At 46.0% G+C, this 26,931-nt stretch overlaps 1 protein-coding gene across 11 annotated transcripts in view; it reads left to right on the top strand.

The window, feature by feature from the left end:
- gtf2ird1 (GTF2I repeat domain containing 1) overlaps positions 1–26,931 on the top strand; it is a 322,923-nt gene that overhangs the window by 203,096 nt on the left and 92,896 nt on the right. For 10 of the 11 annotated variants that reach the window (XM_072469282.1, XM_072469285.1, XM_072469290.1 and 7 more), the window contains 6 exons: positions 4,819–4,847; positions 6,572–6,652; positions 13,756–13,845; positions 15,624–15,677; positions 17,775–17,840; positions 22,238–22,421. In XM_072469282.1, the coding sequence (XP_072325383.1) occupies positions 4,819–4,847; positions 6,572–6,652; positions 13,756–13,845; positions 15,624–15,677; positions 17,775–17,840; positions 22,238–22,421 (504 nt within the window). The remainder of the gene's footprint in view (positions 1–4,818; positions 4,848–6,571; positions 6,653–13,755; positions 13,846–15,623; positions 15,678–17,774; positions 17,841–22,237; positions 22,422–26,931) is intronic. The other variant, XM_072469287.1, reaches the window with a different exon arrangement.

Raw genomic sequence — 26,931 nt, 5'->3', positions numbered from 1 at the left:
TGAAGGCCACCTGCGCCTCGACCTGACATACGAACCCCTCCAATTCTGGCGGCGTGCTCACTGTTCTCGATAGGGCATCCGCAATGATAAGGTCCTTTCCCGGGGTGTAGACCAGTTGGAAGTCATACCTCCTACGTTTAAGTAGGATGCGCTGGAGGCGAGGGGTCACCTCGTTCAGGTCCTTGTTTATGATGCTGACCAGGGGGCGGTGGCCAGTTTCAACCGTGAACCGGGGAAGACCATACACCTAATCATGGAACTTGTCTAAACTGGTTAACAAGCCCAGGCACACCTTTTCAATCTGCGCGTAGCGCTGCTCTGTGGGGGTCATGGCCCGCGAGGCATAGGCGACCGGGGCCCATGACGCAGTGTCATCCCGCTGCAGGAGCACTGCCCCAATGCCGGACTGGCTGGCATCGGTCGAGATTTTAGTAGCACGAGACGTGTCGAAAAACGCCAGTACCGGTGCTGTGGTGAGCTCGAGTTTGAGCTCCTCCCATTCCTGCTGGTGTGTGTGCTGCCACTGGAACTCCGTGGACTTTCTGACGAGGTGGCGCAGAGCTGTTGTGTGGGAGGCAGGTTGGGAATGAACTTCCCCAGGAAGTTGACCATGCCTAGGAAGCGTAGTACTGCTTTCTTGTCTGCCGGCTGCGGCATGGCTGTAATGGCGCTCACCTTGTCTGCATCCGGACGGACCCCTGACCGGAAAATGTGGTCCCCCAGGAACTTCAGCTCGGTTTGGCCGAAAGAACACTTGGCTCGGTTGAGGCGCAGGCTGTTTTCGCGTATGCGCGCAAAGACGCGTTGGAGACGATAGATGTGCTCCTGTGGTGTGGTGGACCAGATGATGACGTCGTCCACGTATACGCGCACCCCTTCGATGCCTTCCATCATCTGCTCCATGATCCTGTGAAAGACCTCGGATGCCGAGATGATGCCAAATGGCATTCGGTTGTAGCAGAACCTGCCGAAAGGGGTGTTGAAGGTGCACAGCTTTCGGCTTGACGGATCGAGTTGGATCTGCCAAAAGCCCTTCGAGGCATCCAGTTTTGTAAATATTTTCACCTGGGCCATTTCGCTCGTGATCTCTTCCCGTTTGGGTATAGGGTAATGTTCCCTCATAATATTGTTATTGAGGTCTTTTGGGTCAATACAGATCCGGAGCTCGCCGGAGGGCTTCTTGACACACACCATGGAGTTGACCCACGGTGTGGGCTCCGTGACCCTGGATAGGACCCCTTGATCCTGGAGATCCTGCAGCTGCTGCTTGAGGCGGTCTTTGAGTGGCGCAGGGACCCTGTGAGGTGCGTGAATGACCGGGGTGGCGTCTGGTTTGAGCCGAATTCTATAGGTGTATGGCAGTGTTCCCATGCCCTCGAATGCCTCCTGGTTGTGGGCGAGGAGCGATTGGAGCTGTGCATTAAACTCTGCATCCGGGAAGTCAGACGTTCCGTCTGGAGAGAGCGAGTGGACTCGTTGCACGAGGTGGAGAGCCTTGCATGCCTGTGCGCCTAGCAGGGAGTCCTTCGATGAGCCGACTATCTCGAACGAGAGTGTGGCCGTGTGTGTGTGTTGTGTGTCACCTGGAGCTGGCAGGATCCCATAGCCGGGACAACGTTCCCGTTGTAGTCGACCATCCTGCACCGGGACGGCCGAATTGGTAGTTTGACCTTCATGGCGTAGAAGGCTGATCATGCTATGAGGTTGGCGGAGGCGCCAGTGTCCAGGCGGAAAGTTATCGGCGATCGGTTGACCATCAGGGTGGTACACCATTCATCACCCGGATTGATCGTGTTAACGCGGTTCCCATCAATGACCGCAACACGGAAGGCGTCTCGGTCATCTGTGTCACCGGTCTGGATGTCATCTGGGCAAGATTCGTAATGGGGAGGCTGAATGGTCCGCACGTCCCTGCGAGGTTGTCGGAATTGTGGAAGATTGACAGGTTGAGCTGCTCGACAGTAAGCAGCATAGTGGCCCACTTTGCCACAGCATAGGCATTGTCGGGTTCTTGCGGGACATTGCCGCTTTCAATGTGCAGCTCCACAGTTGCCGCACGTCGTGACGCCATGACGTTCGTTGCGCCACTGCGCATGCGCAGTTCGGTCTTGCGTCGGGTGCGCCTGCGCATCACGTCCCTCAGTGTTGCCGTAGGTTTTGGCGCGCACAAGCGCGGGAGGCCTCGAAAAGCGCGCAAAATGGCCGACGTCATCCGGGCCGCGGGCCGGGAGGAACTCGATCGCCTGGACCCGTTCGGCCTAATGGGGCACCTGGCTCGCCAATCCGGCCGCGTAGGACCCCCGCCGCGCCGATTCGGTCGCCTGAAATTGTGCATAGCGGCTAGTCGCGTTTTCGTGCAGGACACAGGCTTCGATTGCGGAGGCTAAGGTGAGGCCTTTTATTTTTAAAAGCTGCTGGCATAGGGTGCCTGAGGTGACCCCAAAAACGATCTGGTCCCGAATCATGGAGTCCGAGGTGGTGTCGTAACCGCAGGACTGCGCGAGGATGCGGAGATGGGTAAGGAATGACTGAAAGAGCTCATCCTTACCTTGCAGGCGCTGCTGGAAGACATATCTCTCGAAGCTCTCGTTGACCTCGACGTTGAAGTGTTGGTCGAGCTTGGGAAGGACCATCTCGTATTTGGATTTGTCCTCGCCTTCCGCGAACACCAGGGAGTTGTAGACATGGATGGCGTGCTGCCCTGCGGTGGTGAGGAGGATGGCGATCTTTCTGGTGTCCGAGGCGCTCCCTCTTTCGTTGGCTTCCAGAAAGAGCTGGAAGCGCTGCTTGAACAGCTTCCAATTTACGCTGAGGTTCCCAGCGACTTGCAGCGTCTGCGGTGTGTTGACGGTGTCCATGGCGCAGGATGGCAGATTTGTGGGTAGGTGTCAATTCACTCCTGGTATCATGAAGTGTTGGGTACTCTGACACACAGATGAACCAACACGGTTGTGTATGGTACAACGCAGTTTTATTTCATTGAACTATAAACACAGTAAACTCTGGTATTCAGCACATGGTGAACCTCTGAGAAGCTGGCAATGAGGTCTGTGCCCTGAGCTCTCTCCTGCTCGAGTGCCCAGGAAGTGTCGTGTTCCCTGCTTTGTACTGTGTATGCTCTTGTCCGTGATTGGCTGTCGTGTTGTGTGTATTGATTGGTCCGTTGATCTGTCCATCATTATGTGTGTATGTATGTGCTGTGATGTTCACCTGAATATCATGACAGTCAGCAGAGACAAAAATCTAGGGGGGGGGTTTAGGCTATTGTTCCTGTGTTGGGGGTGTGAGGGATGGAAATGTCTTGTATACTATGTTCATGTTGTTGTTATTATTATAAAAACTACAAATACCCTAATAAAATGTTTTAAGAAAAACAACTTTATAATCCGTCACAGTCCCACCCCTTTTCAGCTCTGAAGAAGAAACATACGGACTCTAAACATTAACTCTGTTTTGTTCTCCACAGATGCTGCCAGACCTGCTGAGTTTATCCAGCATTTTCTGTTTTTTATTCCCTGTTCCCCTTGCTGTGCCACTATCGGCTCACAATGTCAGTAACGTATGGGACCAAGGTTTTGAACTGAGAGGTTTCGGGGCTAACAGAAGGCACCATTCTTAGATCCTTTGCCACAGCAAAGTCTCGGCAATACCAGGGCTGAGGGTCTTCACTGATGTCTGCAGACTGGAAACGTGGAGGTTGTTCTCCATGGGGCACAGCAGGTTCAGAAGAGATTTGAAAGAGACGTTTAAGGTCATGAACAGTTTTGCACAAAGTAAATAAAGAGAAACTGTTTCCAGTGGCAGAAAGATTGTAAGGAGCAATTTCTTTACCCAGTCCCATATTCTAAATCCATGCTCCAAAAAGTAATTGAGGCAAATAACGTCAATATTTTAGAAGGAAACTAGACAAGTACATTAGAGAAAAGGGAAAAGGAAAGATGTGTTGAGTGGGGGAGGTGAAGTATATGGAATAAGAGGTGACTTGTGTTTATTATAAACATCAAAACAGGCTAGTTAGACCCAATGACTTATTTTTGTGCTGTATAAAATTACCAAATTGCCCCTGTCTACATCAATGGGAACGTAGTAGAGAGGGTCGGGAGCTTTAGGTTTTTAGGTGTCTAGATCACCAACAACTTGTCCTGGTCCCCTCCATGCCGACACTATAGTTAAGAAAGCCCACCAACGACTCTACTTTATCAGAAGATTAAGGAAAGTTGGCATGTCAGCTACGACTCTCACCAACTTTTACAGATACACCATAGAAAGCATTCTTTCTGGTTGTATCACAGCTTGGTATGGATCATGCTCTGCCCTAGAAAGGCAGCCAGCATAATTAAGGACCCCACGCTCCCCGGACATACTCTCTTCCACCTTCTTCCGTCAGGAAAAAGATACAAAAGTTTGAGGTCACGTACCAACCGATTCCAGAACAGCTTCTTCCCTACTGCCATCAGACCTTTGAATGGGCCTACCTCGTATTTTGTTGATCTTTTCTCTACCTTGCTATGACTGTAACATTATATTCTGCAGTCTCTCCTTCCTTCCCTATGTACAGTATGCATTGTCTGTACAGCATGCAAGAAACAATACTTTTCACTGTATACTAATACATGTGACAATAATAAATCAAATCAAATCAAATTGCTAAAATCGTAATTCATTACTTGTCCTCCCTGATAGACTCATTGTGCAGATGCTCCTATACATTAGTTGCAAAGAAAGATCTTCTAGCTGTTTACTTTATAGCCAAACTCTTTAGATTCTGCCCTGCATTATAAAGTTTCAGATTTTGAAAGGTGCTTTTTCTCTTATCAGGTCTATGAAGATTAAAGAAAATGAAACGGGTGAGTAACTGTGATTTGTGTAATATGCTCCATTTGAAAATTGCACATCGAACCTTCCTGTCTTTGTTATTTTAAACTTATTTTTACAGCTTCACAGCTGCTGAAAGTTACATTCCAGAATTAATCATTCTTACATCAAGGTGCATTGAGTCTCAAGAAAGCAGCAAGAGGGGTCACTCCTTTCGGCAATAAAACTCCACCCAGTTTCTTGTTCTCCCAACACCACTTCCCAAATATACACCCACTCACGCAACGCAGACTCACACACACATGCTCACACACACACACACACACACACACACACACGTTCACACATGCGTGCACACATGCTTCTTGCACACGCATGCGTGCACACATACATATGCACCTGTGCGTGCTAACTCAGACATAGGCTAGCTCTCACACACATACGGACGCTCGGTCACATACAGGTGCACACACACACAAATGCTCATATTCACTAACTTGCTTACTCACACGCACACTCTCGCACAGACACATAGACACACACACACTCCCATGCACTCTCACACACTCACTCACACACACACTCTCACATACACTCTCTCACACAAATACACCACACAGGAGGGTCCACAAGGCCAGCCCTGGTGGAGAAAAATGACCCTGCCTCATTTCACGCTGCTCATCCTCACTGTGGAATATCTTGATCTGAGGACATGGTATTATTCATTCTCTATTTTAAAACAGACAAAATAATTTGTGCAATTCCTGCTTCCTCAGCTGCAATTCTGTTTCAAGACCTGTTTCTTAATGATTGCTAAAGGCTTTGGCTATTTCAGTATCAGAGCCGGTGATCTCCTGTAAACCGATAACCTGTGGCTCAATTCATACTTTTACAGAGGTATAACCCACTCCTTTTAAAAACATTAACCCCTATGTTAATATTAATGAGGGAAAATAAACAGAGTTTCTTATATTAACAGCATGAGAAATGTTCGTATCTGCACCAGAATATGGCTGTGCAGATGTTGTAATTTGTTCGTAAGAACGGAACTAAGGGACATTAGTATGAATAAAACAGCATTGGGGTGGTGGGCTTAGCAGAATTTAGTTTTTCTATCAAATTTAGTTGTATCAATTAAATTCCGTAATCTGTGGAGAGGGAGAGAGAGGTGAAGATTATGGAGCTTAATGTCACATCGACAAAGAATCAAACAGGACACAGGATAGGGTGGGATCAATTGGGTTAGGATCTTGCATCATCATTTGGCGAAAATAGTCAGTTGACAGGAATGGCAATTGATATCCATATTCTGGAGTCCTGTTGAATTGTGTTTGAAATTGGCGAACTTTTATTTGAAGGTTAAATAGCTTGAAGGGAGCCCATGCTTCGAGATTGATTCCTCTTTTTGTCTTTCTGGGTTCCTGTTGCAGAACAAAGGCAGAAATCTGATCCTAGCACCATAAATAATTCAATGTGACTAAGGGCTTCTAGGAGACGTTGAACTACCCTGTTCCTTTCCTTCATCCGTCCGCCCCTTCCTCCATCCGTCCGCCCCTCCCTCCGTCCCAGCCCATGCCTAACACATTGACGCACCCAAGGGAGCTGCAACCATTGACCAACGTTGCCTGGTGAAGGACGCCACCAAGAGGACCCGACCTTTGACCTGACCCACTCCCAGCATGCTGCCCATGATGCCATGGGAGACTGTGCAATGGATTTTCTGACCATGAGTTTCCTCTTCCTCCTCCGCTCACAGGTACCTCCATTGATCTGACAACAATGAAGAAAGTGAAGACAGAACCAGAAGATTCAGAAATTATTCAGATTACTGTACAAGGTAAAAAAATAAATAAACCCTCATTGGGTGGCAATTATTGAACCAGTAACAAGTGGTGAGACAAATCTGACTGCAAGTTTTCAATTGCCTTTTGACATAGTTTTAGAGACTTGTCTGTAATATGAGCAACGGTTGACTCAGCATTAATGGTGCCAGCGGGAGACTCAGTAACTGGGGCCTTTATTGTCATCACCAGCTTTCCTGACCTTGTTTCTTAATCTCTGCCGCCTCCTGTAATGTTCTTGTCGGAAGGCCTGATTTATATTACAAGAACACTTGTAGCTAAAGCTATGAACAATTTATTAACATTAATGTGGGTCAAATATACACAAACAACACATGATTAATAGTGTGAATATGCACAAGCAGCCTCTCCCCAGCTTCCTCCAGCTTGTCTGAGGGGTCACCCGAATCTAATATTCACTTATATACTAGTGAGACTCCTAGCGGTCAGTTGGTGAATTACAACACAGCCATGACATCATTACACATCCCTCTTCAAAAGCCTGAGTGGGGTATGGATCAATGTGAGGAATGTGGGCAATTGTAAATGGTGACAAATCAAACACTCCAAACATGCAGCCACTGGCTATAAAGATGGTGGAAGGACATGAATTAAAGTCTGTCCATTCCTGGTCTCAGTTGGAATATAGTGTCCCTATTTTGATAGCCTATTTTAATAAGAATATCGAGGTGGTGGAGAGAATGCAAAATCTATAAGTAATAATGGCAGCAGGACGGAGGGACTAGAGAAAAATTGGGAAACGTTTTACATCGGAACTAAATCAATTCTGATGGAAGTGATCGAAATTATGAAGTGTCTTGACGGGGTAAATCAGCAACAAATATTTCCACTGGTCCGTGAGTCAGTAACTGGTCTCAAGTGAGTCGCCAACTAGTCTCAAGTGAATAGCCAACTGGTCTCCAGTGAGTCGCCAACTGGTCTCAGTGAGTCAGTAACTAGAACACATCAATTTAAAATGAACGAGATTCATGTTTTTTTGTGCAGAAGGCTTTAGGCCATGGATTAGCTGACCAGAAACTGTGATGGAAACAGATTGTGGAAAGGATAGTGGATAAATATTTTAAACAGTTATTTGGGGAAAAGGCAGTGGAATAATATTAATTGGAAGAGATCTTTCATAATAAGAACTTAAGATCTAGGAGCAAGAGTAGGCCATATGGTCCTTCGAGCCTGCTCCGCCATTCAATGAGATCATGGCTGATCTTTTGTGGACTCAGCTCCATTTTCCCGCCCGAACACCATTATCCTTTATTCTTCAAAAAACTGTCTATTTTATTTTGAAAACATTTCATCAAGGAGCCTCAACTGCTTCACTGGGCAGGGAGTTCCATAGATTCACAACCCTTTGGGTGAAAAAGTTCCTCCTAAACTCAGTCCGAAATCTACTTCCCTTTATTTTGAGGCTATGCCCCTTAGTTCTGCTTTCACCCGCCAGTGGAAACAACCTCCCCACATCTATCCCATCTATCCCCTTCATAATTTTCTATGTTTCTATAAGATCCCCCCGCATCCTTCTAAATTCCAACGAGTACAGTCCCAGTCTACTCAACCTCTCCTCGTAATCCAACCCCCTCAACTCTGGGATTAACCTCGTGAATCTCCTCTGCACACCCTCCAGCGCCAGTACGTCCTTTCTCAGGTAAGGAGACCAAAACTGAACACAATACTCCAGGTGTGGCCTCACTAACACCTTATATCTCCCTAGTCTTAAACTCCATCCCTCTAGCAATGAAGGACAAAACTCCATTCATCTTCTTAATCATCTGTTGCACCTGTAAACCAACTTTTTGCGACTCATGCACGAGCACACCCAGGTCTCTCTGCACAGCAGCATTTTTAAATATTTTATCATTTAAATAATAATCCCTTTTGCTGTTATTCCTACCAAAATGGATAACCTCACATTTGTCAACATTGTATTCCATCTGCCAGACCCTAGCCCATTCACTTAAACTATCCAAATCCCTCTGCAGACTTCCAATATCCTCTGCACTTTTTGCTTTACCACTCACAGTGTCGTTTGCAAACTTGGACACATTGCACTTGGTCCCCAACTCCAAATCATCTATGTAAATTGTGAACAATTGTGGGCCCAACACTGATCCCTGAGGGACACCACTAGCTACTGATTGCCAGCCGGAGAAACACCCATTAATCCCCACTCTTTGTTTTCTATTAATTAACCAATCCTCTATCCATGCTACTACTTTATCCTTAACACCATGCATCATTATCTTACAGCAACCTTTTGTGTGGCACCTTGTCAAAAGCTTTCTGGAAATCCAGATATATCACATCCATTGGCTCCTCTTTGTCTACCGTACTGGTAATGTCCTCATAAAATTCCACTAAATTAGTTAGGCATGACTTGCCCTTTATGAACCCATGCTGCATCTGTCCAATGGGACAATTTCCATCCAGGCGCCTCACTATTTCTTCCTTGATGATAGATTCCAGCATCTTCCCTACTACTGAAGTTAAGCTAACTGCCCTATACTTACCTGCTTTCTGCCTACCTCCTTTTTTAAACAGTGGTGTCACGTTTGTTAATTTCCAATCCACTGGGACCACCCCAGAGTCTAGTGAATTTTTGTAAATTATCACGAGTGCATTTGCAATTTCCCGAGCCATCTCTTTTAGCACTCTGGGATGCATTCCATCAGGGCCAGGAGACGTGTCTACCTTTAGCCCCATTAGCTTGCCCATCACTACCTCCTTAGTGATAACAGTCTTCTCAAGGTCCTCACCTGTCATAGCCTCATTTCCATCAGTCACTGGCATGTTATTTGTGTCTTCCACTGTGAAGACCGACACAAAAAACCTGTTCAGTTCCTCAGCCATTTCCTCATCTCCAATTATTAAATCTCCCTTCTCATCCTCTAAAGGACCAATATTTACCTTAGCCATTCTTTTTTGGTTTACATATTTGTGGAAAGTTTTACTATCTGTTTTTATAGTCTGAGCATTATATTTTATACTCTCATAATCTATCTTACTCTTCTTTATAGCTTCTTTAGTAGCTTTCTGTGGCCCCTAAAGATTTCCCAATCCTCTAGTCTCCCACTAATCTTTGCCACTTTGTATGCTTTTTCCTTCAATTTGATACTCTCCCTTATTTCCTTAGATATCCACGGTCGATTTCCCCTCTTTCGACCGTCCTTCCTTTTTGTTGGTATAAACGTTTGCTGAGCACTGTGAAAAAATCGCTTGGAAGGTTCTACACTGTTCCTTAACTGCTTCCACCATAAAGTCTTTGCTCCCAGTCTACCTCTTCTCTCATCCCATTGTAATCTCCTTTGTTTAAGCACAAAACACTAGTGTTTGATTTTACCTTCTCACCCACCATCTGTATTTTAAACTCCACCATATTGTGATCACTCCTTCCGAGAGGATCCCTAACTATGAGATCATTAATCAATTCTGTCTGGGCAGCACTGCTGCCTCACGGTGCTGAGATCCCAGGTTCGATCCCTGCTCTGGGTCACTATCTGTGTGGAGTTTGCACATTCTCCCCGTGTTTGCGTGTGTTTCACCCCCACAACCCAAAGATGTGCAGGATAGGTGGACTGGCCACACTAAATTGCCCCTTAATTGGAAAAAATGAATTGGGTAATCTAAATTTTTTTTTTAAATGATCTAGGATCGCTTGTTCCCTTGTAGGCTTCATTACATACTGTTCTAGGAAACTATCGCGGATATATTCTATAAACTCCTCCTCAAGACTGCCTTGACCAACCAGGTCATGTAGATTAATATCCCCCATGATAACTGCTGTACCAGTTCTACATGCATTAGTTATTTCTTTGTTTATTGCCTGCCCCACCATAATGTTACTATTTGGTGGCCGATAGACTACTCCTATCAGTGACTTTTTCGTCTTACCATTCCTGATTTCCACTCAAATGGATTCAACCTTATCCTCCATAGCACCGATGTCATCCCTCACTACTGCGCGGATGTAATCCTTAAATAACAGAGCCACACCACCTCCCTTACCATCCACTCTGTCCTTCCGAATAGTTTGATACCCTCGGATATTTAACTCCCAGTCGTGGCTATCCTTTAACCATGTTTCAGTAATGGCCTCTAAATCATAGTCATTCAGGATGATTTGCGCCATCAACTCATTTATCTTATTCCGAATACTACGAGCATTTAGGTAACGTATCCTTATGTTGGCTTTTGTACCTCCGTTTTGAAACTTAATTCTTCCATTAGTAACCTCTCCTAAGTTATTTTTCCTTTTAACTTTTCTCCTAATTTTCCTTTTTGTTGAACCCATATCTTCATGTAATGACCTGCTGCTTCGCTTTCCATTTATGTTTTTACTTCCCGTTTTATTCCTTTTAGTATTACTGGGCATATTCACTGAGCTCTCCTCAGTCACTATACCCTGTACTGTGGCCCTTTTTGATTTTTGACTGTGGCTTCTCTGCCATACACTTTCTCCCTTACTGCCTTTTGTTTCTGACCCCATTTCACTTTCCTCCAACTTCCTGCATTGGTTCTCATCCCCCAGCCACATTAGTTTAAACCCTCCCCAACAGCACTAGCAAACAACCCCCCCCAGGGCATTGGTTCCAGTCCTGCCCAGGTGCAGACCGTCCAGTTTGTACTGGTCGCACCTCCCACAGAACCGGTTCCAGTGCCCCAGGAATTTGAATCCCTCTCTCTTGCATCATCTCTCGAGCCACGCATTCACCTTATCTATCCTGACATTCAACTCCTAACTCCCTGAATTGGGCTTGTAGGAACTCATCCCATTTTTTTAACCTATACCGTTGGTGCCTATATGCACCACGACAGTTGACTGTTCACCAACAACCCCCCCCCCCCAACCCTCAGAATGGCCTGCAGTCGCGCCGAGACATCCTTGACCCTTGCATCAGGGAGGCAACATACCATCCTGGAGTCTCGATTGCATCCAAAGAACTGCCTGTCTACTCCCCTTACAATTGAGTCCCCTGTCACTATAACCCTGCCATTCTTCTTCCTGCCCTCCTGCGCAGCAGAGCCAGCCACGATGCCATGAACCTGGCTGCTGTTGCCTTCCCCTGGTGAGCTATCTCCCTCAACGGTATCCAAAACGTTATATCTGTTTTGCAGGGAGATGACCACAGGGGACACCTGCATTGCCTTCCTACTCTTCATCTCTCTTTTGGTCACCCAGTTTCTATCTCCCTCAGTAATTTCCACCTGTGATGTGACCAACTCAGCGAATGTGCTATCCACGACGTCCGCAGCATTGCGGATGCTCCAAAGTGAGTCCACCCGCAGCTCCAGAGCCGTCAAGTGGTCTAACACGAGCTGCAGCTCCCTGCATGTGAAAGAGTCAGGGACACCGGAAGGGTCCCTGAACTCCCACATTGCACACGCGGAGCATGGCACGAGCCTGAGTCCTCCTGACATGCCTTAACCCTTAAATTAACCCTTAAATATATATTATTGTTATTATTTTTTTAAACTTGTTTTTATATCCAATTTGGTTTTAAAATTTTAGTTTCTAAACTTTAAAATTCTTACCTTCATGTACCACTTACCTTCACTTTCACCACAGATGCCAAGGTAGGTTTTTATATCACCTACCTTCCCAGGGATGCTCCAAATTCCTTAATAAAATCTCGCCCCTCTCTCCGTGCTCTTTACTGAAGCCTTGCGTCTCTCTCTCTGTGCTCTTTAATAAAGTCTCGCCCCTCTCTCCGCGCTCTTTATAGAAGTCTCGCCCCTCTCTCCGCGCTCTTTATAGAAGTCTCGTCCTCTCTCTCTGCGCTCTTTATAGAAGTCTCGCCCCTCTCTCCGCGCTCTTTACTGAAGTCTCGCCCCTCTCTCCGCGGGCGCGCTCTTTATAGAAGTCTCGCCCCTCTCTCCGCGCTCTTTATAGAAGTCTCGCCCTCTCTCTCTGCGCTCTTTATTGAAGTCTCGCCCTCTCTCCGCGCTCTTTAATAAAGCCAGAAACTGCTATAAGGGTTTCCCACTGTGCACTAACTTTTTATAAAACATGGATCTCCATCTCTGGCGGAGAGAAGCGCAGGGACCCTCTGTTCTCTACAGGATTCTGACTGAGTGGCAGCATTAGAGCAAATGTTCAAGCCAAATGCTGGTGTTTATGCCAAAGATACAGGCGCTGTTGTGTTTGTACATCAGCATCCTGTTGCGGTTGTGGGTGTCCGCAGGGGAAATCTGGTATCCTGGTTCTCTGTCCTGTGGAGCTTTAGTTTGTCTTGTGGTTTATCTTGTCCTCAAACTCGACCCAACATGAGAGCTGAGGCAGACAGACTTCTATCCTCGTTCCCATAGCACTCAGTAATCTTGATGCTTTGTATGGTTTTTTAAAAAAGCCACATCTGCTGAATATGTCTGTGTCGTTTTCCTTTTCTCAGACCAGATCTCTGCTTTTTCACGCTTTTTTTTGGATAAAAAAGACATTAGATGGAAACAATTTTTGGGATTGTTAACCCCGCTGATCAATTTTATGCATTTTGAGAAGCTCCCAAAATACTGGCAGCGGGGAGCAGGAAGTAGTTCCTGCAGCCTGAGTGAGGAGAGGGAGATCTGAGGGCAACTATGTGGGCAATATCTGACTCTGCTATTGTTTGTAATGATTACTGTGTGATATTAAAAATGGTTGCACTGAATGAAACATCCAGGATTGCTGTGTGTGACTGTGTCCATGTCAGTGTCCGTGCACGCATGTCTATGTCTGTCTGCGTGTGGGTGCATACTTGTCTGCATGTGTGTGTGTCTGGGAGTTTGTGTGTGTGTATGTGTGTGTGTCTTCATGTCTGCGTGTGACTGCACGTGTCTATGTCTGCATGTGTGTGTGCGTATACTTGTCTGCGTGTGTGTCTGCATGTGTGTGCATCTGGGAGTTTGTGTGTCTGCATGTGTGTGTCTTCATGTCTGCGTGTGACTACACGTGTGTGTGTCCGCAAATATATATATATATATATATATATGTGTGTGTGTGTGTGTATATTTGTGAGAAAGCAGGTGATCAGAGAAGCACCAAAGTCGTGGATCATCCACTTGAACAGCCTTTCACTCTCTCTGAGACCTATTTTTCTGTTTCTTCTGACAGATTCAAGTACTGCCTCAGACGATCTCAGCGAAAGCCTTTCTGACAAGTCCACCTCCGAGGAACACAGTGTATTGCTGGAGTCTCCCTCAGGTACCTTTTAAAAAAAATTTGTAATTTTTTTACCAATTAAGGGGCAATTTAGCGTGACCAATCTACCTAACCTGCACATCTTTGTGTTGTGGTGGTGAGACTGTGCAAACTCCATACGGACAATGACTCGGGCCGGGATCGAACCCGGATCCTCGGTGCCATGAGGCAGCAGTGCTAACCACTGCACCGGCGTGCCGCCCTTCCCTCAGGTACCTGACCTCTCCTTGTAGCTTAGTAACAACAAAAAAAAACCTTGCATTTCTATCATGCTCTTCATGAGCATCAGACATCTCAAAGTGCTTCACAGCCAATGACATACTTTTGTACTGTGATCCATGTTGTATTGTAGGAGAAACAACAGCCAATTAGCACTCAGCAAGCTCCCACAAACAGCAATGTGATAAAGACTTTTGTGATGTTAATTGAGGGATAAATATTGGTCAGGATACAAGGGATAGCTCCCCTGCTCTTCTTCGAAATAGTGTCACGGGATTGTTTACATACACCCATGCAAGCAGAGGTAGCCTTGATTCAACATCTCATTCAAAGGACAGCACCTCAGACAGTGCAGTGCTCCCTCAGCCTTGATTTTGGTGCTCAGGCCTTGAAGGGGGACTTGAAACCGGACCCTTGAGAACAACTGAGCCATGGCTGACTGAGCAGAATTCTCTGCATATTATAATACCTCTCCTCTACCTACCCCAACTCCTTCCCAATGCTTGGACAGTGCTCCATTAGTGGAAGAATCTGGGAAATGCTTCATTTCATAGAAGTTTCAGGCTGGCAGAGGAAGCCTGGCTGAGTAGAGATCTGACCCTCACCACTGCCCATCTGCCCCACAGCCAACAATGTGGGTGTGCATCTTGTGCAATTTTATTTAATTTGTTGGGCATACAGTGTGAACAATGTTCATATCAACAGAGGCCCTGCTGTAATAAATTGGTCGCAGGATAATGTTTGTAGAGTGTGTTGAATGCTAACAGGGAATGTGTAAACTAATACCCAACAAGCGCTTTGGATTATCATAGAATCCCATAATGCAGCAGGAGGCCATTCAGCCCATTAGATCTGCACCAACCCGCCAGAAGAGCACTCTATCTAGGCCAACTTCCCCGCCCTATCCTTGAAACCCCACTTAACCTTTGGATGCTAACGGGCAATTTAGCATTGCTAAACCACTTAACCTGCACATCTTTGGACTGTGGGAGGAAACCGGAGCACCCGGAGGAAACCCACGCAGATACGGGGAGAATGTGCAGACTCCACACAGTTACCCGAGGCCAAAATTGAACCCTGGTCCCCAGCGCTGCGAGGCAGCAGTGCTAACCAATGTGCCACCATGGGGCAAATTATGAACTTGATCCACCTTATGCTATGTATCCCCTTCCCACGCCTGTCCCAGACCCATCCCACCACCCGCCCTAAGTCCACGTTCATCCTTAACGTACAGATTATACACATTTCCGCATTCAAAATGTCAGTGAAACTCCATAATAGGGTGGGACCTAGGCCCTGTGCGGGGTATAAGCTGTTCTGCTTAGTGACGTGGCTAGGTTACTATGGCCGAGTTTCTGAAGCCTAGGCTTACTGCTTTAATCAAGGCTAACTGGAGACAGTCCTGGTAAGCAATGCTTGGCTGGTGACGAGGCCACATAGATTTTGGATTGTTCAATCAGAGAGAGATTTATTTTTCCAGAACATTGAAAATGTCCTCAAGGGTATAACTGATGGTCTGTAACTAACTGTAACACTGGTGTGTTCCCCCTTCCCCACCTCAGATTCTGCACAGGATAATGTTTCCAACCATGAAGATCAACATATGGTGCTGAAAGGTCAGTAGTTTGCGATTATTACTGACATTGAGGCTGATAAGTTACAGTTAGTGCAAAGCCCACTGAAGAAAAGGTTAGCACATCAAACACATCGGGAAAAGAATCTGTTGAAAGAACTTGTTATTATGTAATTCTGTGCGTGACCTCAAGCTGTCACAGCATTTCTGCAGCTAATGAAATACTTTTGGCGCCTAGTCACAAAGAAGTTCATCTCTACACAGGAAGATCCCAGAAAGAGCAAGGAGAGAATAATCTGTTTATTGATTTTTGACAGTAGTGCTGGAGTGAATTCTTCTAAGAAATCTCTGTCCCTGGGGTGGGGGGTCCCAGATGATCGCAGTCATCAAGCAGAGCTCAAAGCTTAGTGGATTGGAGAAAAAAGAGGCCGAAGGGGTCCAAGTTAGGTCATCTTCCTAAGCTGCTCGCTCTCAGTCTGCTGTGAAAGCATGTGCTTAAAACATACAAAAGGTTGGCTTGTCATGTGACCTTCCTTCTCTAACGGCGAGGGGAATTTAAAAAAATTTCTGTGTATTTCTTTTTTTTAAAATTATTTTTATTCAGATTTTTATCAAAACATAATTTTTGCATAAGCATTAACAACATTTAACAAAACAAGGTGAACGTTAACACATTATATAAAGAAAAAAGAACAAGAATACATTCCCCCCCCCCCCCGATTGCTGCTGCTGCTGACATTTTAGTGCTCTCCTAGAAAGTTGAGGAACGGCTGCCACCTCCGAGAGAACCCCATCATGGACCCTCTCGAGGCAAACTTTATTTTCTCGAGACCGAAAAACCCAGCCATGTCACCAATCCAGGTCTCAACACTCGGGAGCTTCGAGTCCCTCCACATTAAAAAGATCCGTCTCCGGGCTACCAGGGAGGCAAAGGCCAAGATCTTGGCCTCTTTCGCTTCCTGAACTCCCAGATTGTCTGACACACCAAAGATCGCTATCTCTGGACTCGGCACCACCCGCGTGTTTAGGATCTTGAACATTGTCTTAGCGAATCCCTGCCAGAATCCTTTAAGAGCCGGACATGCCCAGACCATATGGACATGGTTCGCTGGACTTCCTGTACACCTCGCACATCTATCCTCCACCCCAAAGAACTTGCTCATTCTCGTTGCCGTCATGTGTGCCTGGTGGACCACCTTAAACTGGATTAAGCTAAGCCTGGCACATGATGAAGAGGAATTAACCCTGTTTAGGGCATCCGCCCACAGGCCCGCATCCAGCTCCCCGGCTAGCTCCTCCTCCCACTTGCCCTTAAGTTCCACCACTGGGGCTTCCTCCGCCTCCTGTAGTTCTTGGTAGATGTCCGACACCTTCCCCTCCCCTACCCAGGTGCCGGAGACCACCCTATCTTGTATCCTACGTGGGGGTAGCAACGGAAATGTCACCACCTGTTTTTTAAGAAAGGCGCGTACCTGAAGGTATCTGAAGGCATTTCCAGGTAGGAAATTTAATTTCTCCTCCAGCGCTTTCAAGCTGGGAAAAGTCCCATCTATGAACAGGTCCCCCATCCTTTTAATACCTGCCCTATGCCAACTTTGAAACCCTCTGTCTATTTTGCCTGGGATAAATCAGTGATTGTTGCGTATCGGGGTCCAAACTGAGGCTCCGTCCACCTCCCTGTGTCTTCTCCACTGACCCCAGATCCTTAGTGCCGCCGCCACCACCGGACTTGAGTATTTCTGTGTATTTCAAAGGCAACTTGATAAGGCCATGTTTGGAAGCTAACTTAGCTGGGGACCCATTGCCCAAGGACTTGTCTTAATGGCCCGTCTCCAATAGTTGAATATCTCAGGTGATCACCATAGATGCTTTGCCAATGAGAAAGCAGACGTGAATCCCTCAAACACCCCTGAAGTCGCTGGTTTGATGGGTTTTTCGGACAGACTGACTCTGGGCCAATTAATTGGAATGTGGAATGTATAGTGATGCAAATTGAGATTAGCCACCTTGGGCTGTGAGCTCAAATCTCTTCAGTCTCTGTTTTATGAACAGTCTATTTTTAAAAGTTCAACTCAGATTTCCAGCCAATGGATTAAAGATCATTAAATGGCTTCATTTCTGATTCTGTGCTTTCCTGCAGAAGAATGGAATGAAAAGATTTTACAACTGAGGAAACAGGTGGAGAACCTTTTCAACAGAAAGTATGGTGAGTTTGAAGACATTATTAATAGTTTTGTAACACTCGCCACATGGAGCAGCATCAGAGGTTTGAGATCCTCATTATCAATTAGAGCTTGGAAGGACTCTCGCTTCCTCCCCTAACATTACACATCCACCTTCAGCTCCACTCACCTCAGCATTGGAGAAGGTGGGAAAAACGTAATGGGCGGAATTCTCCCATGCCCGCAATGGTAAGTTCAATGGCGGGTGGGGTGGGGGAATTCAGAGGTTTTACGCCAGCATGAATTTCACCTGAACAGTGCCTGGGAATGTCTCCGGAGTTCAGGATGGAAGTCCCTGGCAATCCTGCAAAACCACGGCAGTGGGGCGGGGGAGCGTCTGCAGGTTCGGTGTCCTGAAGGGAGTCCATCCTCTGGTCTCAGTGCTCCTGGAGATCTATCTTTTATTTTCGTGAGGTCCAGCTTCTGTCTTTAATAACAGATCAATATAATGCCTGGACATGATGGCAGCCTATATGCAATCACCCTGCCCCACCACAGAATATAACATAAAACACCAAGCTGCACAATTAATGAGGTCAGGGCTGGAAGGTAGGGCGTGTTTACCCGCTGATCCCTGCAGGGGGAAACACTCCAGCTTCTTGCCCCCACTACGGGACATAGACCCCAGATGAGAGATTTCCACACAATGGCTGATGTCCCTGGAATGTAACATTCTGACATGACATGGGTCAGCTCTGAACACATCAGATTTATCAATCTAAAGCAAGGGGAGCGGCCAGGGAATGAGGTCAGCAGATCTCACCTGAGACTATCATTTTGTGATGTTAGCATAGCCGAGATGTTCTGGCAGATCTTCCCCCCCCCCCCCTCCAGAACGTTCAGGACCTAATCTCCAGTGTACCAGTCTGTATCCAGCTTTCAAGGCCTGCTACCCAGAGTACCAAATTATATAGAGCATTTCGGACCTGCTCCGGTGTACAAGTGGGCAGCATGGTAGCACAGTGGTCAGCACATTTGCTCCACAGCTCCAGGGTCCCAGGTTCGATTCCCGGCTTGGGTCACTGCCTGTGCAGAGTCTGCACATTCCCCCCGTGTCTGCGTAGGTTCCCTCCGGGTGCTCCGGTTTCCTCCCACAGTCCAAAGATGTGCAGATTAGGTGGATTGACCATGTTAAATTACCTTTAGTGTCCAAAAATGTTTAGGTGGGGTTACTAGGTAATGGGGATAAGAACATAAGAACTAGGAGCAGGAGTAGGCCATCTGGCCCCTCAAGCCTGCTCCGCCATTCAATGAGATCATGGCTGATCTTTTGTGGACTCAGCTCCACTTTCCGGCCCGAACACCATAACCAGTGCCAGTACGTCCTTTCTCAAGTAAGGAGAGCAAAACTGACCATAATACTCCAGGTGTGGCCTCACTAACACCTTATACAATTGCAACATAACCTCCCTAGTCTTAAACTCCAACCCTCTAGCAATGAAGGACAAAATTCCATTTGCCTTCTTAATCACCTGTTGCACCTGTAAACCAACTTTTTGCGACTCATGCACCAGCACATCCAGGTCTCTCTGCACAGCGGCATGTTTTAATATTTTATCATTTAAATAATAATCCCTTTTGCTGTTATTCCTACCAAAATGGATAACCTCACATTTGTCAACATTGTATTCCATCTGCCAGACCCATTCACTTAGCCTATCCAAATCCCTCTGCAGACTTCCAGTATCCTCTGCACTTTTCGCTTTACCACTTATCTTAGTGTCGTTTGCAAACTTGGACACATTGCCCTTGGTCCCCAACTCCAAATCATCTATGTAAATTGTGAACAATTGTGGGCCCAACACTGATCCCTGAGGGACACCACTAGCCACTGATTGACAACCAGAGAAACACCTATGAATCCCCACTCTTTGCTTTCTATTAATTAACCAATCCTCTATCCATGCTACTATTTTCCCCTTAATGCCATGGATCTTTATCTTATGCAGCAACCTTTTGTGTGGCACCTTGTCAAAGGCTTTCTGGAAATCCAGATATACCACATCCATTGGCTCCCCGTTATCTACCGCACTGGTAATGTCCTCATAAAATTCCACTAAATTAGTTGGGCACGACCTGCCATTTATGAACCCATGCTGCGTCTGCCCAATGGGACAATTTCCATCCAGATGCCTCGCTATTTCTTCCTTGATGATAGATTCCAGCATCTTCCCTACTACCGAAGTTAAGCTCACTGGCCTATAATTACCCGCATTCTGCCTACCTCCTTTTTTAAACAGTGGTGTCACGTTTGCTAATTTCCAATCCGCCGGGACCACCCCAGAGTCTAGTGAATTTTGGTAAAATTCTCACTAGTGCATTTGCAATTTCCCTGGCCATCTCTTTTAGCACTCTGGGATGCATTCCATCAGGGCCAGGAGACTTGTCTACCTTTAGCCCCATTAGCTTGCCCATCACTACCTCCTTAGTGATAACAATCCTCTCAAGGTCCTCACCTGTCATAGACTCATTTCATTCAGTCACTGGCATGTTATTTGTGTCCTCCACTGTGAAGACCGACCCAAAAATCCTGTTCAGTTCCTCAGCCATTTCCTCATCTCCCATTATTAAATCTCCCTTCTCATCCTCTAAAGGACCAATATTTACCTTAGCCACTCTTTTTTGTTTTATATATTTGTAGAAACTTTTACTATCTGTTTTTATATTCTGAGATAGTTTACTCTCGTAATCTATCTTACTATTCTTTATAGCTTTTTTAGTAGCTTTCTGTTGCCACCTAAAGATTTCCCAGTCCTCTAGTCTCCCACTAATCTTTGCTACTTTGTATGCTTTTTCCTTCAATTTGATACTCTCCCTTATTTCCTTAGATATCCACGGTCGATTTTCCCTCTTTCTACCATCCTTCCATTTTGTTGGTATAAACCTTTGCTGAGCACTGTGAAAAATCGCTTGGAAGGTTCTCCACTGTTCCTCAACTGTTTCACCATAAAGTCTTTGCTCCCAGTCTACCTTAGCTAGTTCTTCTCTCATCCCATTGTAATCTCCTTTGTTTAAGCACAAAACATTAGTGTTTGATTTTACCTTCTCACCCCCCATCTGTATTGGAGCTGTGGGCTTAATAAGGGTGCCCTTTCCAAGGGCCGGTGCAGACTCGATTGGCCGAATGGCCTCCTTCAGTACTGTAAATTCTATGAGTCTATGAAGTCTGTATAGAGCTTTCAGGACTTGCTGCAGTATACCAGTTTGTACATAGCTTTCAGATCAGTCTGTATATAGCTTTCAGGACCTGCTTCAATGTACCAGTCTGTATAGAGCTTTCAGGATCTGTTCAGCTGTGTACCTGTCTATATACCTGCTCTCCAGTTTACCAGCCTGTATACAGGTTTCTGGACCTGCTCTCAGTGTGCCAGATTGTATCGTGCTTTCGGGACCTGCTCTGCAGTATATCAGTTTATAGAGAACTTTCAGGACCTGCTCTGCAGTGTACGAGTCTGTAGAGGCCTTTCAAGAACTGTTCCAGTGTTACCAGTCTGTATACATCTTTCAGGAACTGTTCCAGTGTTACTAGTCTGTGTACAGCTTTTAGGATCTGCTCCAGTGTACCAGTTTGTAGGGAACTTTCAGGACCTGCTCCAGTGTACCAGTCTGTAGGGACCTTTCAGTACCTGTTCCATAATGTAACAGTCTATAGAGATCTTTCAATCCTGCCTCAGTGTAGCAGTCTGTATAGAGCTTTCAGGACCTGCTCAAGTATACCAGTCTGTATAGAGCTTTCAGGACCTGCTCAAGTATACCAGTCTGTAGAGAACTTTCAGGAACTGCTCAAGTATACCAGTCTGTATGGAGCATTCAGGACCTGCTCCAGTGTACCAGTCTGTGGAGCATTCAGGACCTGCTCCAGTGTACCAGTCTGTGTAGAGCATTCAGGACCTGCTCCAGTACCAGTCTGTGGAGCATTCAGGACCTGCTCCAGTACCAGTCTGTGTGGAGCATTCGGGACCTGCTCCAGTACCAGTCTGTGTAGAGCATTCGGGACCTGCTCCAGTGTACCAGTCTGTGGAGCATTCAGGACCTGCTCCAGTACCAGTCTGTGTAGAGCATTCGGGACCTGCTCCAGTGTACCAGTCTGTGTAGAGCATTCAGGACCTGCTCCAGTGTACCAGTCTGTGTAGAGCATTCAGGACCTGCTCCAGTACCAGTCTGTGGAGCATTCAGGACCTGCTCCAGTACCAGTCTGTGTAGAGCATTCAGGACCTGCTCCAGTACCAGTCTGTGTAGAGCATTCAGGACCTGCTCCAGTACCAGTCTGTAGAGAACTTTCTGACTGTAAGCTGTTCTCCAGTGTTTTCTACAACACACTCTCAATCATTCAAACTAATTCACCTTCTCGATGGTGTTGTAACTGTCATTTCTATTTCAGGTGAAGCAATGGGATTCTCCGATCCAGTGAAGATCCCTTATTTGAAATTCCAGTCCCATCCTGAAGAATTGTTTGTGGATGGCTTGCCGGAGGGTATCCCATTCCGGAAACCCAATTGCTTTGGAATTTCAAAACTTCAGAAGATTTTGGAAGCAAGTGAGGACATTCAGTTTATTATCAAAAGGTAAGAATCCTCAGAAACTAGGCAAATGCTCGACTAAGTCTTGAGGTAACAGGAATTCTCCCAATCCCCCCACCCTCTCCCACATTAAATGTAAGCACTAGGAGCAGGATTAGGCAATTCGGTACCTCGAGCCTGCTCCACCATTCAATGCGATCATGGCTCATCTCATCCTGGCCTCAACTCCACTTTCCTGCCCGTTGTCCATAACCCTTCAACCCATTACTAATTAAAAATCTGTCTGTCCCCACCTTAAATTTACTCAATGTTCCAGCATCCACCTCACTCTGGGGTAGTGAATTCCACAGATTCCCAAATCTTTGAGAGAAGTAATTTCTCATCATCTGTGTTTTAAATCTGCTACTTCTTATCCTAAAGCTATGACCACTCCTTTTAGATTGCCCCACAAGAGGAAGCACCCCCTTTTTGTCTACTTAGTCAATACCTTAGATCATCATATCTACCTCAATTAGAACATAGAACATAACAGCGCAGTACAGGCCCTTCGGCCCTCGATGTTGCGCCGACCTGTGAAACCACTCTAAAGCCCATCTACACTATTCCCTTAACGGCCATATGTCTATCCAATAACCATTTGTATGTCCTTAGTGTTGGCGAGTCCACTACTGTTGCAGGCAGGGCATTCCACGCCCTTACTACTCTCTGAGTAAAGAACCTACCTCTGACATCTGTCTTATATCTATCTCCCCTCAATTTAAAGGTATGTCCCCTCGTGCTAGACATCACCATCCGAGGAAAAAGGCTCTCACTGTCCACCCTATCCAATCCTCTGATCATCTTGTATGCCTCAATTAAGTCACCTCTTAACCTTCTTCTCTCTAACAAAAACAGCCTCAAGTCCCTCAGCCTTTCCTCATAAGATCTTCCCGCCATACCAGGCAACATTCTGGTAAATCTCCTCTGCACCCTTTCCAATGCTTCCACATCCTTCCTATAATGCGGCGGCCAGAATTGCACGCAATACTCCAAATGTGGCCGCACCAGAGTGTTGTATAGCTGCAACGTGACCTCATGGCTCCTAAACTCAATCCGTCTACCAATAAAAGCTAACACACCGTATGCCTTCTTAACAACCCTCTCAACCTGGGTGGCAACTTTCAGGGATCTATGTACATGGACACCAAGATCTCTCTGCTCATCCACACTGCCAAGAATCTTACCATTAGCCCAGTATTCAGTCTTCCTGTTATTCCTTCCAAAATGAATCACCTCTCACTTTTCTGCATTAAACCCCATTTGCCACCTCTCAGCCCAGCGTTGCAGCTTATCTATGTCCCTCTGTAACTTGTAACATCCTTCCGCACTGTCCACAACTCCACCGACTTTAGTGTCATCTGCAAATTTACTCACCCATCCTTGTACGCCCTCCTCCAGATCATTTATAAAAATGACAAACAGCAGTGGCCCCAAAACAGACCCTTGTGGGTACACAACTAGTAACTGGACTCCAGTCTGAACATTTCCCATCAACCACCACCCTTTGTCTTCTTCCAGCTAGCCAATTTCTGATCCAAACTGCTAAATCACCCTGAATCCCATGCCTCTGTATTTTCTGCAGTAGCCTACCATGGGGAACCTTATCAAACACTTTACTGAAATCCATATATACCACATCAACTGCTTTACCCTCATCCACCTGTTTGGTCACCTTCTCAAAGAACTCAATAAGGTTTGTGAGGCACGACCTACCCTTCACAAAACCGTGTTGACTATCTCTGATCAAATTATTCCTTTCCAGATGATTATACATCCTATCTCTTCTAAACCTTTCCAAGATTTTGCCCACAACAGAAGTAAGGCTCACTGGTCTATAGTTACCGGGGTTATCTCTACTCCCCTTCTTGAACAAGGGGACAACATTTGGCTATCCTCCAGTCTTCTGGCACTATTTCTGTAGACAAAGATGACTTAAAGATCAAGGCCAAAGGCTCAGCAATCTCCTCCCTAGCTTCCCAGAGAATCCTAGGATAAATCCCATCTGGCCCAGGTGACTTATCTATTTTCACACTTTCCAGAATTGCTAACACTTCCTCCTTATGAGCCTCAAGCCCTTCTAGTCTAGTTCCCTGAATCTCAGTATTCTCCTCGACAACATTGTCTTTTTCCTGTGTGAATACTGACGAAAAATATTCATTTAGCACCTCTCCTATCTCCTCGGACTCTAAGCACAACTTGCCACTACTGTCCTTGACTGGCCCTACTCTTACCCTAGCCATTCTTTTATTCCTGACATATCTATAGAAACTTTAGGGTTATCCTTGATCCTACCTGCCAAAGACTTCTCATGTCCCCTCCTGGCTCTTCTTAGCTCTCTCTTTATGTCCTTCCTAGCTAACTTGTAACTCTCGAGTGCCCTAACTGAACCTTGATGTTTCATCTTTACATAAGTCGCCTTCTTCCCCTTGACAAGTGTTTCGACTGCTTTAGTAAACCACGGTGCCCTCACTCGACCACTTCCTCCTTGCCTGACAGGTACATACTTATCAAGGACACGCAGTAGCTGTTCCTTGAACAAGCTCCACATTTCCATTGTGCCCATCCCCTGCAGTTTTCCTCTCCATCCGATGTATCCTAAGTCTTGCCTCATCGCATCCTAATTGCCTTTCCCCCCGATATAACTCTTGCCCTGCGGTATATACCTATCCCTTTCCATCACTAAAGTAAACGTACTCGAATTGTGGTCACTATCACCAAAGTGCTCACCTACCTCCAAATCTAACACCTGTCCTGGTTCATTACCCAGTACCAAATCCAATATGGCCTCGCCTCTCGTTGGCCTATCTACATACTGTGTCAGGAAACCCTCCTGCACACATTGGACAAATTAGATCTCCTCTCATTCTTCTAAACTCAAGATAATAGGCCTAAACTGTTCAATCTCTTTCTATACAAACCCCTCATCTCTGGAATCAATTGGCTGAACCTCCTCCGATCTGTCTCTAATGCAACTACATCCTTCTTCCAATAGGGGGACCAAAGCTGTACACAGTACTCCAGGTGCGGTCTTCGCAATGCCTTGTACAGCTGCAGCAACAATTTCCTACTTTTAGACTCTGTTCCTTTAGCTACGAAGGCCTGTCAGCACGGTAGCACAGTGGTTAGCACTGTTGCACACAACGCCAGTGGCCCAGGTTCGATTCCCACTTGAGTCACTGTCTGTGCGGAGACTGCACATTCTCCCCGTGTCTGCGTGGGTTTCCTCCGGGTGTTCCGGTTTCCTCCCACAAGTCCTGAAAGGCGTGCTCGATAGGCGAATTGGACATCCTGAATTCGCCCTCAGTGTACCCAAACAGGCGCCGGAGTGTGGCGACTAGGGGATTTTCACAGTAATGTCATTGCAGTGTTAATGTAATCCTATTTGTGGCAATAATAAAAATTATTATTATTATTAAAATTCCATTTGCTTTCCTTATTACCTACTGTACCTGCATACTAGTTTTCTGAGATTCATGCACAAAGATACCCAGATTCCTCTGCACCAAAGCACTCTGACGTTTCTCCTCATTTAATAAGTTGCCTTTCCATTTTTCCCACAAAATGGATAACCTCACATTTGTCCACGTTAAGCTCTATCTGCCAAATTTTGACCCACTCACCGAACCAATCTATATCCATTTGTAAATGTTTTACTTTTACACAATTACTTCACAGCTCCAGGGTCCCAGGTTCGATTCCGGCTTGGGTCACTGTCTGTGCGGAGTCTGCACGTCCTCCCCGTGTCTGCGTGGGTTTCCTCCGGGTGCTCCGGTTTCCTCCCACAGTCCAAAGATGTGCAGGATAGGTGGATTGGCCATGATAAATTGCCCTTCGTGTCCAAAATTGCCCTTGGTGTTGGGTGGAGGTGTTGAGTTTGGGTAGGGTGCTCTTTCCAAGAGCCGGTGCAGACTCAGGGGGCCGAATGGCCTCCTTCTGCACTGTAAATTCAATGATAATCTATGATTAATCTAGGACAAAGGTTCGGCACAACATCATGGGCCGAAGGGCCTGTTCTGTGCTGTATATTCTATGTTCTATGTTCCTCATTGCAACTTACTATCCCAACTATTTTAGTGTCATCTTCAAATTTGGCTATAAAACCTTCTATTCCTACATCCAAGTCATTAATATAGATTGTAAATAGTTGGGGTTCAAGAACCGAACCCTGTGACACCCCAATAGTTACATCTTGCCAACCAGAAAAATACCCATTTATCCCGACTCTGCCTTCTGTCGGTTAGCTGGTCTTCCATCCAAACTAATAAATTACCCCTAAGTCCAAGTGATCTAACCTTGTGAATCAACCTTTTGTGTGGCACCTTATCAAATGCCTTCTGGAAGTCCAGATATACTAGATCTACAGGATCCCCATTATCCACTTGGCTTGTTACATCTTTGAAGAACTCAAGCAAATTAGTCAAACATGATTTATCCTTCATAAAACCATGCTGACTCGGATGGATTCCGTTTTGACATTCTAAATGTCCTTTTATTACTTCCTTAATACTGGATTCCA

This window comes from Scyliorhinus torazame, chromosome 12 (assembly GCF_047496885.1).
Source record: "Scyliorhinus torazame isolate Kashiwa2021f chromosome 12, sScyTor2.1, whole genome shotgun sequence".
Taxonomy (NCBI): domain Eukaryota; kingdom Metazoa; phylum Chordata; class Chondrichthyes; order Carcharhiniformes; family Scyliorhinidae; genus Scyliorhinus; species Scyliorhinus torazame.
The sequence above is the reverse complement of the archived record's forward strand: the minus strand, read 5'-3'. Positions and strand labels throughout refer to the sequence as shown.